The sequence below is a fragment of the Salmo salar genome, chromosome 01 (assembly GCF_965601325.2).
Source record: "Salmo salar chromosome 01, fSalSal1, whole genome shotgun sequence".
Lineage (NCBI taxonomy): Eukaryota > Metazoa > Chordata > Actinopteri > Salmoniformes > Salmonidae > Salmo > Salmo salar.
In genome coordinates, this window is record NC_138291.1 from 72,670,925 (window position 1) to 72,692,027 (window position 21,103).

General features: G+C 43.4%; 1 protein-coding gene across 1 annotated transcript in view; it reads left to right on the top strand.

Moving 5' to 3' along the window:
• The window catches only part of LOC106607954 (inactive phospholipase D5), a 60,635-nt gene extending 40,919 nt beyond the window's left edge, over positions 1–19,716 (top strand). Inside the window, exons 3-9 of the mRNA XM_082976451.1 lie at positions 3,860–4,052; positions 11,684–11,792; positions 12,831–12,955; positions 13,854–14,051; positions 14,994–15,130; positions 15,317–15,482; positions 15,699–19,716. Coding sequence (XP_082832577.1) covers positions 3,860–4,052; positions 11,684–11,792; positions 12,831–12,955; positions 13,854–14,051; positions 14,994–15,130; positions 15,317–15,482; positions 15,699–15,818 — 1,048 coding nt within the window. The 3' untranslated portion in view covers positions 15,819–19,716. The remainder of the gene's footprint in view (positions 1–3,859; positions 4,053–11,683; positions 11,793–12,830; positions 12,956–13,853; positions 14,052–14,993; positions 15,131–15,316; positions 15,483–15,698) is intronic.
• The last annotated feature ends 1,387 nt before the right edge of the window (positions 19,717–21,103 follow it).

Sequence of the window (21,103 nt, forward strand, 5' to 3'; positions counted from 1 at the left end):
GGCACACGCCTGTTTATATAAGGTCCCACAGTTGACAGTGCATGACAGAGCAAAAACCCAAGCCATGAGGTCGAAGGAATTGTCCATAGTGATCCGAGACAGGATTGTGTCGAGGCACAGATCTGGGGAAGGGTACCAAAAACTTTCTGCAGCATTGAAGGTCCCCAAGAACACAGTGGCCTCCATCATTCTTAAATGGATGAAGTTTGGCACCACCAAGACTTCCTAGAGCTGGCCGCCGGCCAAACTGAGCAATCGGGGGAGAAGGGCCTTGGTCAAGGAGGTGACCAAGAACCCGATGGTCACTCTGACAGAGCTCCAGAGTTCCTCTGTGGAGATGGGAGAACCTTCCAGAAGGACAACCATCTCTGCATCACTCCACCAACCAGGCCTTTATGGTAGAGTGGCCAGATGGAAGCCACTCCTCAGTAAAAGGCACATGACAGCCCACTTGGAGTTTGCCAAAAGGCACCTAAAGGACTCTGACCATGAGAAACAAGATTCTCTGGTCTGATGAAACCAAGACAGGCACACACCTGTCTATATAAGGTCCCACAATTGACAATGCATGTCAGAGCAAAAACCAAGCCATGAGGTTGAAGGAATTGTCCGTAGAGCTCCGAGACAGGATTTTGTCGAGGCACAGATATGGGGAAGGGTACCAAAACATGTCTGCAGCATTGAAGGTCCCCAAGAACACAGTGGCCTCCATCATTCTTAAATGGAAGAAGGGGGTTCCAAACAAGACCAAACTGAGCAATCAGGGGAGAAGGGCCTTGGTCAGGGAGGTGACCAAGAACCCGATGGTCACTCTGAGAGAGCTCTAGAGTTCCCCTGTGGAGATGGGAGAACTTTCCAGAAGGACAACCATCTCTGCAGCACTCCACCAATCAGGCCTTTATGGTCGAGTGGCCAGACGGAAGCCATTCCTCAGTAAAAGGCACATGACAGCTCGCTTGGAGTTTGCCAAAATGATTCTCAGACCATGAGAAACAAGATTATCTGGTTTGATGAAACTAAGATGGAACTCTTTGGCCTGAATGCCAAACGTCACGTCTGGAGGAAACCTGGCACTATCCCTACGGCATGGTGGCAGCAACTCAACAAATACAGGTGTGCCAAACATGTAGCGTCATACCCAAGAAGACTCAAGGCTGTAATCGCTGCCAAAGGTGCTTCAACAAAGTACTGAGTAAAGGGTCTGAAAACTTATGTAAATTTAGTTTTTAAGTTTATTTTTTATGAATTTGCAACAAATTCTAAAAAACAGTTTTTGTTTGTCACTATGGGGTATCCATTTTAGAATAAGGCTGTAACATAAAATGTGGAAAAAGTCAATGGGTCTGAATACTTTCCGGTTGCACTGTACGTGAATTATGGATCCTCCACCTGCAGTCCAAATAACACACATGGCTGCACATGGGGATTTCAGATGAGTGTGGGGTAATTCGCACAGACTGTGAATAAATCAATGGACTGCCTTAGTGCAGAAACAAATGTTCTTCTTATTCTCATTTTACACTAACCTGCTTGCTGTCTACAGGCATATAGAATCCCCATGCATGATTTTCTGAGGGAAATGGGTTATGTTTATTGTTTTTTTATTAAGCTTACGTGTCCCCCTTAACTGGTTTTCCATTTCCCTGCTTTTTTCATTATGAGATGGTTAATATGAACTATCTGTCCTATTTGCTGTGGTGCCCCTTTCGTATTTCTAATTCTAATGGTAAATAATGCGTGGAGTGATAATGCGTGCTATTTTCAGTGTTTGTTTATTGCATGTTATTGCTGTCATGCGCTTCGTCTTCTGATGAAGAGTAAGAAATATCGGACCAATACGCAGCGTGGTAAGTGTCCATACTTATATTTTTATTCGTTCGTGAACACTGGAACAAAACAAGAACACGCACGATAGTCCTGTAAGGTAACCTTGCCTATACATGGAACAATCACCCACAAACACAAGAGAAAATAAACCCATATAAATATGGCCTCCAATTAGAAACCAGCTGCTTCTAATTGGAGGTCGTTCCCAAAACGAACATAGAAATACAAATACTAGAAATACGAACATAGAAATACAAAACCTAGAACAATACCCCCCAAAAAACGACAACACAAAACAAACACACCCCTGCCACGTCCTGACCAAACTACAATAACAAATAACCCCTTTTACTGGTCAGAACGTGACAATTGCATTTGGCAATACATGTTTTAGAGACTGAAAGCTAGCAGAATAATCTACAATACTTTGTTGATCCTAACCTAAATCAATCCAAGTTAATTTCACATACATTTATTTGACTACCATGCTCTTTGGGATATGTAGTGCTTTCATTATGGAACATTTGAACAGCTCAGTGTCCTTACCTTACCATATTCTTCATCTATCTCCAACATCGTGACCTGAAAAAAGTGGTTAGTCAGTAAGTCAATGTTTCTGTCTCATCACCTGTCAGTTTGGTTTTGCAGCACTATTCCATCAGCTTGCTGAATCAACCAGGGCCAGGAAATTAATTGCTGTCTGCGTTCAACATTCACTTGACTCGCCCCATTACTGCTTTATATGATTTACTGTGTTTTCCTCCAATATTGAACCAACTCCCAGTATGAAGAATGCTCAGCATTGGATCGGTATGAATCAATGACCTGGCAAGATAAAGCAGGAGCCATTCAGGCTTGATATAGCATGCAGTGTGTCTAAAGTACTCAGCCTGACACATTAAATCCAATATGTTTACCTGCCGGGCTAGAATGGGGTTTTAAACATTAAGGACAGCAGGGAACAATTCTCTGCCACCCAAATGACACGATACCTGGACTGAACTTTCTTGGAAAATGTGGCACATTCTTGGAAGATTGTATTAAATTAGCTATGATCTATTAGCTATGATCAATTATGTTTTTGTATTATATGATATTTTTGTATAATAGCACACAGTTTGACGTGCAATGTGCTGCCTATGCATATTAAAATAGATACTTCGGTGTCGGGTTAGGACTGTGTTGCGTGTTTGTTGTCAGGTTGCCTGTTTCACTAAGGCCTGGATAAATTATTGGAGACACAATAGAAAGAAGTACATAAAGTGTTTCTGAAATGTATCGGTGGGGTAAAGAAAAAACTACGACCTGGGTTCAAATTCTTTAAAATACTTTAACTGTAATTAATTGAGCTTGACTGGTGCAATGGAACTAATGAAATAATCCCAAAACTGCAAACCCTGCCCATCCAAGCAGACTGAATCTATTGCTTAAAGTATTTCAAAGAAAACAAGTACTATTTCAACCCAGGCTTGATGACTGACTATTGGTCTTCGGACTTCACTGGCTGGGTATAGAAATCTTTTTACCATTAATGTCTCATTTCCATTACATTTATGATACTAAAATTCACTCTACTTGAAAGCATATGGGGAGAATGATGCCCTTGAAAATGTATTGAAGTTCAGTAAGAGCTCTGCCATGGTGATCCTGTTAGAAGGCAGTTCAGCCACTCTTCTATTCACCCCTAAAATCTATCTCAGTGATAATGCCCAGACGGAAAGTGTTCTCAATCTCAAACATCTTGCAGGAGGTAATCATAGGTGAAAGTCAATGAATATGACCTAATTTTACAACATCCCAAGGCAGCTGCACAAGTTACGGATGATTCTGTGGCTAATACAGACGGACATAATTGGCTCTTGAAGACTCAAACTACACATCAATGTGCTGTAAATGCATCTGTTAGAAAGAACATTTTGGGGGCTTATTTAATTAAACTTCTCTGGCTTTCAGGTCTTTTTCATTTACAAACCTGAAAAACAGCCATTTGTCTTCATTACATGGGATGTTTTTCACTCTTTTACAATCACAGGGTAGTGCTTGTGGAGAATATTCCAGAAGATGTCACCTTCTCTGAGAATGGTACGGCCCACCTCACCCTCTCTGCTGGGCTGCACAGCCTACTGGACCTGGCCGTGGCTGGTCGTTCTGTGGAGATTGTGTCACCACAATGGAACCTGAACTCCTCTGACAATGAATCAAGCTTCCTACCATCTTCTAGGCAGGTAAGCACAACAACCAACCAGGTAGCCCCCCAGGCCAAGTGAGTCATCAGCAGGGGTGGATTGGCCATCTGGCAATTCTGGCAGGTGCCAGATGTCCGGACCATTTTTGTCTTGGGTAAGCTGGTCAAAAGTGAAAATAAATATGTTTATATAAACAGTATAAAAATAAAACAATGAAAAAGGTGATATGGCAGCCCATTAGCCAGCTAAGTAAAAAAATTAAGATTTTTGCACAATTTCTCTGTTATCCTAATCTATAATGAGCCTTTGGCTGAACAGTTGGCTGAGCTCACGCAAATGCACATTCAAAGTCAAACGAGCCATCAGCAAAAAGACCCACTCTGACCCCGTCATCAGTTAGACAGCAAGATCGTGGATCGTAGAAAACGGAAAGGGTGCCTATAAATGTAGAAAGAGCACATTCTACATTGTAATTTCACCAAAAAAAATCATATTTTTGGGGCGTCTAAAACCATGATTTGGTCAAACATGAATCCTGTAATGAAAGTGTCTGCACTGCCACTGTGCCCTCGCTGAGGCCTGCTGCTGTTCATGGGTTGCCTGTTTCGTCACAATATTGTTTTGAACGTTCGTTTTGGACTGAGGCCCAACTGAGCATTCTTCTCAATGCTTCGTCAATGAGTGCTGATGAAGATTTCATCCAAGATAACATGACTAAAACGTTTTTAGGACATTACATTTACTGTTGGATGAGTACATGGCTACTAGCAGTAGGTATTATATTTATCTATTATATTTATATTTAGTTAGCGATCTAGTTAATGTGTTTAGAGTTTTTATTTTACCTTTATTTAACTAGGCAAGTCAGTTAAGAACAAATTCTTATTTTCAATGACAGCCTAGGAACAGTGGGTTAACTACCTTGTTCAGGGGCAGAACAACAGATGTGTACCTTGTCAGCTCGGGGATCCAAACTTGCAACCTTTCGGTTACTAGCCCAATGCTCTAACCACTAGGCTACCCTGCCGCCCCAGTTTGAACTTCCTCAGGGGTTGAACCACACATTTTATTTGTATATGATATTAGTTCGTGCACATAAATATGTATGTAATTAATCTCTATTGAACCTGAAAAAAAATCCTATTTTGATATTAAAAAATAGCAACTTTAGTCTAATTGTCAATTGTCTCGCCATTCACTGGTACGTGGGTTATCACAACTAGCCATAATGCTTACTTTACGTTGCAGTTTTACTAATGGTCTTTTTCTTGTCAGCAAAACCAGATGCTCATTACTGTTCTTTGAACTAGAATACAAATAACATTTTTCACCTTATTCCACCTGCTTTGACTTGCTTTCTATGATAAGCTTCTGTAACCCTCTCACCGGGCTCGAATATGACTCTCACAATATTAACTTATGTAGAGTATCTCAACGGCATGGGATGTTAGGTGAGAAGGACATCTCCAATAAGAATTCCTATTGTAAACTATCTAGGGTTATGACAATAGGGTATTAACCTCAGATGAAATGATTATAGGTTTCTGTTATTGAATCAGGATAAACTATCCCATGCATTAAATTCAATTTAAACAATCAATGACTCCACCAAAGCAACATACATAAGGTTCAATATGTGTATTAATACATTTTCAAACACAAATACATTTTCAGACACAACATCAAAGGAAATAAAAATAATAAACCCCAATGAGTCGTGCACAACCCATGTCCAAATGATTTCAAGTTTGCTTAAATAAACCGTTGGCGCGCGTTGGAGCTAAAAAAAATGACACCCAAAAATATCCAGAAGCACCTCACGTTGTGGTTATTCACTACTTAGTAGATATTCCAGCGAAGTATGGCAGCGAAGTATGGCAGTTCCATGCAGGTTTCCTCACAAAGTCCAAGGCAAGCACAGCTACCCATGCAGACAGTACTCCTTAACCGTAACCGATATCCCATGGGAACATGAACTCGTTAAGCTTCCCAAGCAATTATCTCCCGGTGTCACACGATGCTAGGCTAACCTCAAGGCTGGCAAATACCTCCATGATGAGATGGTAGCTTCAGTCTTTACTAAGTCTTAACAAAATTATAACAACTCTTTTATAAAATAGGTATTTCCCTTCATGTCTTAGTAGGTATGGGTTTTGTTCTAGTTTTGTCGTCTTCTTTCACAATTTTTCTTCACCAACGGTCCTAATGTAAAACGTCAATCCTTTTATCAACATCTCTTTTCCCTCCCTTTTTTCCCCAGGCCTCCCGTTAACCAGGTCAACTCCCATTGGCCACAGCTAAACAAGCGACCTTATTGGTCAAAACTTAAACTTCAAAGTAAACCAAACTATTCACTTATACATTAAATAAATATTTCTTCAAAAAGCATAATGCATTAACAACATTACAGTTTAGGAGCAATTCAAACATCTTTTAAATATAATACCAATTAATTATAACAAATAAACTCAATACTTTGTTTTAACAAGAATAAAGTCAATACCTAGTTCAAACAAGGATATTACACTTCAAAGATCAGCCAGTGAAAATCTGACTTTTAAACGTTCATATTCTGTTAACTAATACCCAAATAATGTTGTTGACTCATCCTATACTTGTATTTGTGGCCAATGCATACATTGAAGAAAAAAAAAAATCGAAAATATCCCCACCTGAATCTTTTATCTCAAACAGACCGTTTAAAAAAAGCTTGCTGTATGATGTCATCCTCCTGAGGGGGATGAACTGGCCAATCAGCAGTCGAGTATTCACATACCTGCTGCGCCTTGGTCCATTTCTACAGAAGACAGCCGTTACAGAACCACCCACCAAAGGACCAAGCAGCAGAAGAGGAGGAAGCCACAGGAGAGAAAAAGGGAGGAATGGACATGGGAGGACGTCCTGGACGGCAAGGGAGCCTACACCTGGGAAGAGATCCTGGCCGGAAGGGATCGCCTCCCATGGGAACAGGTGGAGGCACTCAGGAGAGTGGAGGCAGCTGGACAGAGGAACCATCGGGAACGTTACGCTGGAACACGGTTGGCTAGGAAACCCGAGAGGCAGCCCCAAGATTTTTTTGGGGGGGGGCACACGGGTAGCTTGGCCAGGCCAGGGAGGAGCAGTAAGCCAGCTACCCGTGACTACAGGGAGGTGCGTACGAGGTGGAGGGCGCCATGTTACGCTGAGGTATGCACCATCTCGCCTATACGGACGCACAGCCCAGTTCGCCCAGTACCAGCGCCCCGCAGGTGCCAGGGCAAGGTGAGCATCGAGCCGGAAGGGGGGATGCCAACCCTACAATCAAGACCGCCAGCGCGCCCTTTCGGTCCGGTGTTTCCCGCCAGACGCACTAGCATGGAGGTGCGTGTCTCCAGGCTGGCACGTCCTATACCAGCCCCACGCATCAGGAGTCTAGTGTGTCAACCCAGCCTCGCCAGTCAACAGTCGTCAGAGCTGCCCGCCAGTCAACAGTCGTCAGAGCTGCCCGCCAGTCAACAGTCGTCAGAGCTGCCCGCCAGTCAACAGTCGCCAGAGAGGTCAGACTGCCCTGAACTGCCGGAGTGGCCAGACTGCCCTGAACTGCCGGAGTGGCCAGACTGCCCTGAACTGCCGGAGTGGCCAGACTGCCCTGAACTGCCGGAGTGGCCAGACTGCCCTGAACTGCCGGAGTGGCCAGACTGCCCTGAACTGCCGGAGTGGCCAGACTGCCCTGAACTGCCAGAGTGGCCAGACTGCCCTGAACTGCCAGAGTGGCCAGACTGCCCTGAACTGCCAGAGTGGCCAGACTGCCCTGAACTGCCAGGGTGGCCAAACTGCCCTGAACTGCCAGGGTGGCCAGACTGCCCTGAACTGCCAGGGTGGCCAGACTGCCCTGAACTGCCAGGGTGGCCAGACTGCCCGGTTCTGCCAGAGGTGCCCGCCTGCCCGGATCTGCCAGGGTGCCCTGCCTGTCAGGACCGGCCAGAGTGGCCCTCCTGTCCTCCGGCCCAGCCCGAGTGGCCCTCCTGTCCTCCGGCCCAGCCCGAGGGGCCCTCCTGCCCTCCGGCCCCGCCCGAGGGGCCCTCCTGCTCTCCGGCCCAGCCCGAGGGGCCCTCCTGCTCTCCGGCCCAGCCCGAGGGGCCCTCCTGCTCTCCGGCCCAGCCCGAGGGGCCCTCCTGCTCTCCGGCCCAGCCCGAGGGGCCCACCTGCTCTCCGGCCCAGCCCGAGGGGCCCTCCTGCTCTCCGGCCCAGACCGAGGGGCCCTCCTGCTCTCCGGCCCAGCCCGAGGGGCCCTCCTGCTCTCCGGCCCAGCCCGAGGGGCCCTCCTGCCCTCCGGCCCAGCCCGAGGGGCCCTCCTGCCCTCCGGCCCAGCCCGAGTGGCCCTCCTGCCCTCCGGCCCAGCCCGAGTGGCCCTCCTGCCCTCCGGCCCAGCCCGAGTGGCCCTCCTGCCCTCCGGTCCAGCCCGAGTGGCCCTCCTGTCCCCCGGCCCAGCCCGAGTGGCCCTCCTGTCCCCCGGCCCAGCCCGAGTGGCCCTCCTGTCCCCCGGCCCAGCCCGAGGGGCCCTCCTGTCCCCCGGTCCAGCCCGAGGGGTCCTCCTGTCCTCCGGCCCAGCACGAGTGGTCCGTCTGCCAGGGTCAGCCCAAGTGGCCCATCTGCCCGGCGCAGTTAGCAGCGCCACCGAAGTGGGCTACGCCGACGGTGGAGCAAGGTCCACGCCCTGCACCTGAGCCACCTCCTGGATAGTTGGGTTGGGGAGGGAGGGTGTAGCACAGTGCCGTCGGTGACGGCAGCCACCCTCCCTTCCCTCCCTTATTGTTTTAGGGTTATTGTTTATGGGTTTTGTGTTGGTTTTTTTTTGTTGGTAGGTGCATTCCGGGGTCTGCACCTTGAGGGGGGGGGGGGTACTGTCACGTCCTGACCAGCAGATGGAGCTAGTGTTTTAGTTTTGGGGTCAGGACGTGGCATGTTTGTATTGGTTAAATGTTGGGTGGATGATTGGGACTTCCAATTGAAGGCAGCTGTGTATAGTTGCCTTTGATTGGAAGTCCTATATAGGTGTGTGTGTTTTTCTTTGGGGTTGTGGGTGGTTGTTTTTTGCACTGCGTTTCTAGCCTGCAGAACTATAGCTGTTGTCACTTTGTTTGAATTGTTAAGTGGATGCTCTACTCCTTTATTTTAATTAAAGATGAGTATTCACATACCTGCTGCGCCTTGGTCCATTTCTACAGAAGACAGCCGTTACAGCAGCACCATTTCAACACAGAAAAGCTGCTTTTTAACATGCTTAATCAAAAACATTTGGAAAGAGAACTTTTTCACTCATATTGTAAATAAGTAGAGGTCCTATTTCATAGAAATCTGGAAACACTGGGCAGTTACTTTAAGCCCAGTCTTATCCATACCTCGCACATTGTATTTATAGACTTATGCAGGCTAGGTATGTCCTCTTTCTGACAGAATGTGCCATTAGTAGTCCTAGGTTGCAGGCAAAGCTGTGCCCATCCACTGTGTTGGCACACAGGTAAACTCCAAAACAGCTGACAGCCATTAGCACCCAAACAGCCCTGCTTATACTGAGGTTAAACTTACACTTGGGTTTGGCTAAAATGGTGGCCTTGAGTTTTGGACAGCCCCTTGTATCTACCCACTGGCGTTTAGTTAAACTGAACAAAAATATAAATACAACATGCAACAATTTCAAAGATTTTACTGAGTAACAATTCATAGAAGGAAATCTGTCAATTGAAATAAATTCATTAGGCCCTAATCTATGGCTTTTACATGATTGGGAATATGCATCTGTTCGTCACCAATGTCTTTAAAAAAAGGTAGGAAACTGGAACACGCTGTCGTACATGTCGATCCAGAGCATCCCAAACAGGCTCAATGGGTGACATGTCTGGTGAGTATGCATGCCATGGAAGAAATGGGACATTTTCAGCTTCCAGGAATTGTGTACAGATCCTTGTGACATGGGGCCATGCATCATGATGCATGACAATGGGCCGCAGGATCTCGCCACGGTATCTCTGTGCATTCAAATTGCCGTAGATAAAATGCAATTGTGTTCTTTTGTCTTCAGCTTGCCCATGCCATAACCCCACCGCCACCATGGAGCACTCTGTTCACAACATTGACATCAGCAAACCGCTGGCCCACACAACCCCATACACGCTGTCTGCCATCTACCCGGTACAGTTGAAACCAGGATTTATCCGTGAAAAGCACACTTCTCCAGCGTGCCAGTGGCCATTGAAGGTGAGCATTTGCCCACTGAAGTCGGTTACGACTCCGAACTGCAGTCAAGTCAAGACCCTGGTGAGGACGATGAGCACACACATGAGCTTCCCTGAGACAGTTTCAGACAGTTTGTGCTGAAATTCTTCAGTTGTGCAAACCCACAGTTTCATCAGCTGTCCGAGTGGCTGGTCTCAGACAATCCCGCAAGTGTAGAAGCCATATATGGAGGTCCTGGGCTGGCGTAGTTACATGTGGTCTGCAGTTGTGAGGCCGGTTGGACTTACTGCCAAATCTTCTGAAACGACGTTGGAGGCAGTTCATGGTAGAGAAATGAACATTCAATTCTCTGTCAACAGCTCTGCTGGACATTCCTGCAGTCAGCGTGTCAATTGCACGCTCCCTGTGGTATTGTGTTGTGTGACGAAACTGTACATTTTACAGTGGCCTTTTATTGTCCCCAGCACACGGTTAACCTGTGTAATGATCATGCATTTTAATCAGCTTCTTGATATGCCACATCTGTCAGGTGAATGGATTATCTTAGGAAAGGAGAAATGCTCACTAACAGGGATGTAAACAAATTTGTGCACAAAATTGTAGAGAAATAAGCTTTAGGTGCGTACAGAAAATTTCAGGGATCTTTTATTTTAGCTCATGAAAAAACACTTTACATGTTGCATTTAAATTTTTGTTCTGTGTAATTAGTGTCATGCCTAATTGCTCTCCTTGGCAGTTTGACCTGAAAAGGTGCCTCCAGGCTATGCAAAACGAATTGCTTTAGCCTGCAGCAATTGTTTCCTGTGCTCCACTGAAATGAAACCTCAGTTTAAAAATGGACTGGGGACCTGAAAGTGTAATATGTTATTTCAGAGCATGGCTATGCTTTATGCTCCCTGAATGTGTATCCTCATGTGTAGGGGTATATCCCTGAATGTGTATCCTCAAGTGTAGGGGTATATCCCTGAATGTGTATCCTCATGTCTAGGGGTATATCCCTGAATGTGTATCTTCATGTGTAGGAGCATATCCCTGAATGTGTATCCTCATGTGTAGGGGTATATCCCTGAATGTGTATACTCATGTGTAGGGGTATATCCCTGAATGTGTATCCTCATGTGTAAGGGTATATCCCTGAATGTGTATCCTCATGTGTAGGGGTATATCCCTGAATGTGTATACTCATGTGTAGGGGTATATCCCTGAATGTGTATCCTCATGTGTAGGGGTATATCCCTGAATGTGTATCCTCATGTGTAGGGGTATATCCCTGAATGTGTATCCTCATGTGTAGGGGTATATCAATGAATGACGATTCGGAGAATTGGACACTGCCCGTATGTAATTTTCCTACCATGTTAGGAATTTTTTAAACATCCCCTATAAAACACATCCAGTACACACCAGAATGTGATGACCTATGGTGATGCTATTGATTGTGTTCTTGCTTACAGGGTCAGGCTTTGCTGCAAAGACTGCAGGGGCTGAAGAAGAAGGGAGTCAATTTGAAGATAGCTAGTGGAATGATCGACTCTGTAGAGCTCAAGAGCCTTTCTCGTCTGAGTGAGTCATGCTGTAACCCACAACAACAGAGTTACAGCTACATTTACTTTCCATATACAGTACCAGTCAAAAGTTTGGACAAACCAACTCATTCCAGGATTTTTCTTTATTTTTACTATTTTGAGAACAAGTCTATTATGGCAAGAACAGCTCAAATAAGTAAAGATAAATGACATTCCATCATTACTTTAAGACATGAAGGTCAGTCAATCTGGAAAATTTCAAGAACTTTTAAAGTTTATTCAAGTGCAGTCGCAAAAACCATCAAGTGCTATGATGAAACTTGCTCTCATGAGGTCTGCCACAGGCAAGGAAGACCCAGAGTTACCTCTGTTGCAGAGGATAAGTTCATTAGAGTTAGCAATGTCAGAAATTGCATCCCAAATAAATGCTTCAGGCTGTGTAAAGGCTTTTCGACCAAGGAGGAGAGTGATGGAGTGCTGCATCAGATGACCACATTCACCCGACCTCAACTCAATTGAGATGGTTTTGAATGAGTTGGACCGCAGCATGAAGGAAAAGCAGCCAACAAGTGCTCAGCATATGTGGGGACTCCTTCAAGACTGTTGGAAAAGCATTCCATGTGAGGCTGGTTGAGAGAATGCCAAGAGTGTACAAAACTGTTATCAAGGCAAAGGGTGGCTACTTTGAAGAATCTCAAATATAAAATATATTGTGATTTGTTGAACACTTTTTTGGTTATTACATGTTTCAAATGTGTTATTTCATAGTTTTGATGTCTTCACTATTATTCTACAATGTAGAAAATAGTCAAAATAAAGAAAAACCCTTGAACGCGTAGGTGTGTCCAAACTTTTAATTGGTACTGTATATTGCCACTTTTTATAGAAAATACTGTGTATATCATTACTATTGATAGTGGAAATTACTTTTATTGCAGCGTATTCATATAGTCTTGACACTTACCTCGAGGAGGGATGTTACATCATGACTCCCATCTTACACACAATACTAACATACATCAAATGTTGAGATTTCTATCTCTGTCGTTTTCTGTGTCTTTTCCCACCTGTGTAGGTGAGGTGCACTACATTAACATGACAGCCCTGACCAAAGGCTTCCTGCACTCTTCTTTCTGGGTGGTGGACAGGAAGCACATCTACATCGGCAGTGCCACCATGGACTGGCGATCACTATCCACGGTATCTTAGTATATTCACTACATTATTTCACCTACTGTACCTGTGTATATTTCTGTAACATTTTTACCCAATTCAATGAGACCACCTATGAGTACACCTCATCTTGACTATGTTCCATACCTTGATTACGTAAACCCTTTTACCAACCAACTGTGTACACAGAATCTGTTTGATTTTTAGTTCTGATATTTGACAGGTATGTTGAGGCCACTGTGTACAGCCATCTTCTCTGGTGATTTGTCCAATGACTCAGCAATAAATATTTATTCAAACAGTGCTATTTACCCTAGGAGAACAGCATACAATAATTGGCTCAGGTTGCACAAACATACTGAATAGTAAACAAATGAAACCTTAAAGTTAGCAGAAAACTGAATTAATTGAGTAGGGACAAAAAGGAAATGTGGACATTATTTCATGTGCTGCTCAAAGCTGGAAAAGTACAACGGTTCATTAAAGTGTGACCCCATTCACTGTACCTAGCCTGTCTATCTTTAGCACTTCTCTGAAATAAACCATTGCTTGAAAAGGGCATCACTTGAAAAACCCAGCTGTGAGAGGGGATAGGAGAGGCCTGGTGATTTTAAGTGCCTGGAGGACTATTTGCCTTGTCCAGGGCCAGAAGAGGGCAGGAGAGGATGGGGGGGAGTCAAGGCTGAAGGGGCTAGAAGCACTGAGCTGTGGAGGGGAGACAAGAACAAGGGAGAAGGGTAAATTGAAGTGTGGGGAGTAGGAGATGGAAGGAGAGGACAGAGTGGGAATGGAAGTAAAGGAGAAATGGGGAAGGAAGAAGAAGAGGAGATGGGTGGAGAAAGGGTCAAGTTGGGTGTGGGTGTAGTTCCTGGGGGCATGTACTAACATCTTACAACATCTGTGTTGTTGCTTTGTTGTCTCTTAGATGAAAGAACTGGGGATCATCATCTACAACTGTAGTTGTCTGGCACTGGACCTGCACAGGGTATTCAACCTCTACTGGCAGCTGCAGTATAAGGACTTTATACCGTCCATCTGGTCCAAGAGGCTGAGTGCCCTGTGGAACAAAGATGAAAACCTCCCACTTCTCTTCAACAACACCAAGGCTGAGGTCTTTCTCTCTGTGAGTGACATTCTCACCCATGGCTTTATACTTAAGGCCAGGAGTTTGTCCTGACAATGTGACCTTATAACAAGGGCCTTGAGTTTTTCCATGTCTGGTTACATAGTCAGGGAAAAAGTCATGCCATTACAAATGTATCAATGTTTTTTTTATCATTCTGAGAGACAAGCTCATCTTTATATTCGATTACTTAATACCTTTCTGAGATTAGGAATTCTGTTTTTTTTCTTGCTAGCAATAAGAAATTGCCAATATTTATGGATACTATTTGCCTAGCGAAGACTTTTCTTGGCTCCAACCTTTTCATTAGTCCTAATATGTTGTAATTATTTGCAACATCCTCCCACAGTTGTAATAACTTTCAAGAGAGGTGACGGTTAAGTGAAAAAAAGCAAATTCTTATACAGCTCGCTATAACTCATCAGTTCATTTTTTTATGTATGCTGACTGGATGAAAGATGGCGTTGCTTCCAACAGAAAACATGTGGTTGGCTCGCTATAAATGAGGCTTGCCCATCCCTTCATATCGATTAACATTTCTGAAATGCAGGGGAAGCGTTAATCATTGGAGCTATTGATAACAATCCATGTGAACCGAGATCTGTCATTGTTCTCATCACACACACCCACATTCTGCTTACACGCAGAGAGGGGGGTGAGACATATCAAGAAAAAAAGAACATAGACACAAGATAGGTTCTAGGGAGAGGACAAGTAGAGAGAAGGTAACGCTGCTGTTCGAATACTAATGGCCTCTTTAGAAATCAGAATTTTACTCTTAGAGAGGCTGTGACAAAGATATGTTCCAAGAGGTGTGGTGATGATGATGACGACAATGACAATGATTGATTGCATCTACAGTATATAGCCCTGGCATTGACATGAGGGCCTCAGTTCTCTACTCTCCACTGATTTTAAGTGTCTGTTATCATCTTGTGGCAGAGCTCTCCAGATGTCTTCTGCCCTAAAGACAGGACCAGAGACCTCGACGCCATATCCTATGTGATCCAAAAGGCCAAGAGGTTCATCTATATATCCATTACAGACTACCTGCCACTCACTAACAGGAATTCTCACAGGTGAGCAATCTTTAATACTGACAGCACCTGATAATCTTATTGTAAGCATTGTATCACATGCCCATTTAAACGACACAATGATAACTGATAGAATGAAACTGATAGGATAAAACTGTGTAACTGTGTGTATAATTACCAGTCATTACCAAACAGATAAGTGTTTGTAACTCTTTGTTACCTGGGCAGATACTGGTCAGGTATAGATGGGATGCTTCGGGAGGCCTTGATCCTGAGAAACATCAAAGTGCGTCTGTTAGTAAGCTGTTGGGAGCAGACACACCCCCTGACCTTTAACTTTGTGTGGTCCCTGAAGACCTTGTGTATGGAGCTCCCCAACTGTTCACTGGAGGCTGTGAGTGTGCACCTACAATGCATTATTGGACACCATACACCTAGATCCTCATTAACTGGATATAAACTGTATAACATCATTCATCATGCCTATGTTTTCAGGCACATCATACCTATATTATAATCTCTACTGTACCTGCAAACCTTATGTACTGTACATCGTGTAAAACATATTCATCACTACTGCTAAGCCAGTCCTTCTGTGTGTTTTGTGCAGAAGTTCTTCAGCACCAGGGAGCAGAGAGATGGCACGCTACAGGGAATCAACCATAACAGATTCATAGTGACAGATAGTGCTGTGTACATAGGCGAGTTTACTTCCATGAATTTCAGATGATTAATATGTATTTTTCGAATGAACGAATGATTGATTTGTTTATTCAATTATTGGTCTGTCACTGGTTGGTGGGTTGATTAGTTTGCTTGTGAGGTGGGTTGATTAGTTTACTTGTGAGGTGGGTTGACTAGTTTGCTTGTGTGGTGGTTTGACTCTTTGGCTAGTACTTATTCATCTATATTTCTGATTAATGCTTTTGGCGGGTGTCTGTTGTCCCATAGGGAACTTTGACTGGGTGGGGAATGAGTTTATGTTCAACGCTGGAGCAGGCATGGTGATCAGTCAGGCAGAGGGGCTGAAGGAGAGGAACTCAACGTTGGTGGAACAGGTGAGGGCTGCGTTCCAGCGGGACTGGTATTCACGCCACACCATGAGCCTGCAGGCTAACAAGATCCCAGTCTGCAACAAGCACCAGCTCAACCAATTGGCACATCTCAAAATCAGTCAACCACCAGAGAGCAATGGGAGTCAGGAGAGTCCCAATGGCTCCCTCTGAATCCAAAGACATGTGCTGTGTTACAAGACTGTTTTATGCAGGCTTTAAGAGAAAAATAACTGTTTGAATGCTGAAATCGGATACAATTTACAACTTGTTTTAGGTAATATTTGTTTTTCTATCACGTCTGCTGTTTATTTCATCCTCTATGACTGTTTCTTACATAAGACATGGGCAGGGAACTGATGAAATAAATATATTTTCTATTGATTGCCAAACCTAAACATAGTTAATTGTTTAATCCATTTTGCCAATAATGTCATCATTTATCACAACCCTTTAAAACCCTCTCTGACCAAAACACGGTTGGAGCAGCATGGACAGTAGTGTGGAGATACAGTTTTTCCTATACAAATCTATACTCCAAGGATGTTTACCTTGTGTCTTCAATATTCATTTTTAAAGCGCAGAATTCCTCCAGCCTCGACCAAATGAACAGGTGCCATTTGTCAGTTGGACAACAGCTGATCAAATGAAGCGAATGGGAAAATAACAGACTACCAGAAGCATGTCTTGATCTCATCTGACTCATAAGCTACTGACATCTTTCAGGTGTTTATTGTTGCAGAGTACAGACAATTATGCCCCATTGACATCAATCTACTTTGGTATTGCATCTAAAATCCTGTTTTGGTCTCAACTAGAATGTATACTTGATTATGTTTAATATTACCATACCAGGAGTTGATCTCAGAATCTTAACTCAATTTCCGGGATTATGATACATTAACCAATTTTAAGAAGAAAAAATTGTTGCATATTTTATTATATTCTGTATATTGTCTTTGTTGGAAACACTCAAAAGGGTAGAACTAGATATATATTCAACTTTTAATAGAGCTTTAGGCCTCTTGTGTTGTTTTAACATGATCAAGAAATGTATCTATTACTGGATTTTTCATGAAATGTACATTTCGGTAAAAAAGTGTCTCGCTTCCTTGATTATATTGGAAAGTATTGAAAACCACCACTACAGAAACAAACTTCCCTGGGCTTTACTTAGTTTGTAAATGTATATGCTACCATACCACTGTCATATGCTGTCATATGATAAACAGAGAAACAACAACAGAGGTCGATAGCACACTAACATTGGAAGGTGCTGAGCTGCCATTTAAGGTCTAAGGTATTCGTTTGGTCAAGTTACAAGACAGGACAATGATTTTACCTAATGGAATATGGTCTTTGTGAATAATTGGGTTTCTTTCCGGTATAACTCATCTGGAAAAAGGTATCTAACCAGTGGGACAACTGTAGCTCTCTTTGGAAGCAGATGTTGACTTATTTACCAGATATTGAAAAAACTGTTGTTGGAGGGGATTTCAGTCAGTAAGATCAATAGCATGAATTTTTAAAGACTGCTAGACACCGTTTCCAGCTTCCCCTAAGGACATGTTTTGAAATAAGACTGCATGCATTGCTTAACTTAACACTGACAGAGAAAATAACCACAGAACCTCTTTACATCACCCGCATGATACAAGCTTTGCACCTAATCATCAAAGATGATCAACTACAGGAGTTGTTAACATCTTTTAATGATTATGTCACGCCAATTAATAGCCTATCTGTGGTGGTTGATGGGAATTATACTTCTATTAATTGTAATATCTGTATTTTCATTGTCTTTTTACAGTAATATAATGGGAGAACACTTTCTCTATGGTTACAGGTGGTTCTCTTTGCACATATTCTGTTTTCATTGGGGTTCTTTTATATCTGTACCTATTTTGATACAGGAAAAATATTAATAGTAGACTGAAAAAATAACAATGCACTTCCTGAAAATATTTTGTCAGTGTTAACCAGAACATAAATGTAGCATTAACAAACATCTATGATGTACACTGCACTTGTGCCAGACAATGTTCTTAAACGAGTTTAATCTGAAAGTAAATATCTGTACAACAATTTACCCTTTAACTATGTCCTCTTATCAAAAAGAGGGAGTCCAAGGCCTCTGACTGCTTTTGGTGCAACGGTCCAGAGTGGGCTATTTCAAATATTGTTTACAGAGTACCTCAATATTGACTGTCAATGCTCTGTTTAGGGTGCTCTTTGTCACTTTTTTTCACTTATTGCTGACATATCTTCAGTCACTGTATTACTCTTGATGAGCAATGCTGGGATTAACATTTACATATTTTGTCATTTAACAGACGCTCTTATCCACAGTGACTTACATTTACTAACCTATACATCGAACCCATTAAGAACTGATCAGAGCAAATAATATTTGGGGTGAGTCCCAGATAAAATCTAGAAACTGTCCCTGACTAACTGTTGCCACCTAGAGTTAGTTCGAGGAAAGGCTATTTCTCTTACCTGCAAACAGGCACAAAAGATGTCTAAAATAATCAATTGTGGTTCAGACAGATATCCTACATTTGATTAGAATTGTCTCCTGTGTTGTTTTCTCAAGATGTTACATTAGATTGGTAAATCCAGAGTAGGCCAACATGTCATAGGCTACTACTGACTGGTAAATCTGTTCATTAAAGGTATGATTGTAATATTAAAATAATAATTGGAAGGATACCACTGTGGTCAAGGTGATCACACAGTTCATTCAAAAAGCACATTGCATCACATCACAACAGTGAAGATGTTAATTTCACTACCGTCTATTACAGTACAATTACTGCCCTCTGGAGGACAATATGTCCCACCAATTGATTATACACTGAGTGTACAAAATATTAAGAACTCCTTCCTAATATTGAGTTGCACACCTCGGCCCCACGAAGCGTTCCACAGGGATGCTGGGCCATGTTGACTCCAATGCTTCCCACAGTTATGTCAAGTTGGCTGGATATCCTTTGGGTGGTGAACCATTCTTGATACACACGGGAAACTGTTGTGTGTGAAATACCCAGCAGTGTAGCAGTTCTCGACACAAACCAGTGAGCCTGGCACCTACTACCATACCCCATTCAAAGGCACTTAAATATTTTATCTTGCCCATTCAGTCTCTGAATGGCACACATACACAATCCCTGTCTCAATTGTCTCAAGGTTTAAAAATCCTTCTTTAACCTGTCTCCTCCCCTTTATCTACACCGATTGAAGTGGATTTAACAAGTGACATCAATAAGGGATCATAGCTTTCACCTGGATTAACCTAGTCAGTCTGTCATGGAAAGAGCAGGTGTTCATAATATTTTGTCCAATCAGTGTACATTATGCTATCTCTGTTTTGCTTCTATTTTGCTCAGTTTTGGCATACTCACTCCTTGTATGCCCTGCCTTTATGAACTGTATAGTACAATAGACAGAGCCTTCTTTAAAATTATAGAATTTCAAAATTCAAAAGGAATGTATATTTATTGTATAACCTTGTTGATGCCTATATCTAATTGATACATTTAATTTGTACTCTTAATAAAACATGTTCTGACATTGTATTGTGGTTTTATTCAGAGCCTGTTCATGTCACTGTCCAGTCCAACCTCAGTGACTATCCATTTCAGATTACTTGTGATTTAAACTGTGGGGGTTTAACCTATGAACTAATTAACCCTATCTCAAGAGTGGGGATGGTGAGGGCTCTCAATCCTGAAACTAGGCTAAGTATACTGACTCAATCACCCTATTCAGGCATAGAGGGAGCTCAGTAGCCTCGTAATTAGCAGACTGATTACCGCCAGAGAGGAAAAGGCAAAGTGAGAGGCTCCACTCCCGTCAAAATCTGCCTATGCAGAACAAGTGGGGACGGAGGTCTATGATAGAGTGCCGGATTTGGTCAACTGAAATTTGTATTGCTAATTTGCTGAGTGAGGCTTATTTGATCGAATAGAGGTTTCGTAATGTTTAGGTTGTTACGAATATACTGATATAAGTGGATGTGTGTTAGTCTGAGTACCAGTCTCTTAAGCTAACATTACACTCCTTGTTATTGCTTTGGCACATGACATGGAGTACAGGGAATGGATTAGCTAAAGAGACTGGTACCCAGGTTAGACGCACGTGGCATCTCGGCAACTATTCTTTTCGTTTTTTCAAGAAAAACGATTTTATATCGGAGTTGTTGGTTCACACGCATATCTGGCCTCTCATTGGCTAGAATGTTCCCACCTGATCTCACCTCCTCCCACCTGCCTTTTCCGCCTTTGCAACAACGACTCCCATTGTTAGGGTGGAGACAAGACCATCTCATCATTATATAGAGTATGGTCAGATTCCCCTGCTCAGACGTTGCATACATCAACCAATGGTTGCGTGCCACGTTATCGACTGACAGATTACTATTGCCGTGTTCACATGCAAGTCGGAACTAGGAAACTCTGAAATGTCAGACTTGCTAACTGGTTGTAGTTATACACGTGCCATGTTCAACCAGTTGGCAAGTCGGACATTTACACATTTTCTAGTTCTGACTAGCACGCGAACACGGCAAATAACATGATGTGGCTAGCTGATACTTACAATACCTATCCAGGTGTTGTAAGATCTGGCATGCGTCAGCAATGCCTGGGCAGAGGAACGCACCCTATCTCTGTTAGAGCTACACTGATATCCATGTAAGTTCAGTGAGCTCAGGCGGCTTGCGAGGCTTGCGAGGCTAGGGGCGCTCCCTCTGCTCAGGTGAAGCGACGTCACGCAACAACCAATGGGCGAACTGTGCCGGTTCATGCTGGGTTCATAGCTGAAGAAAGTGTCCCAGCGCCCCAAAAAATGACGCTTCTGACTGAAGTAGAGTCACCGGATGCGTTCCTATTCTTAGACCTTGCTGACACCTGACAGATCTTTGCCTGGATAGGTATTTTATGTATCAGCTAACCACGTTACA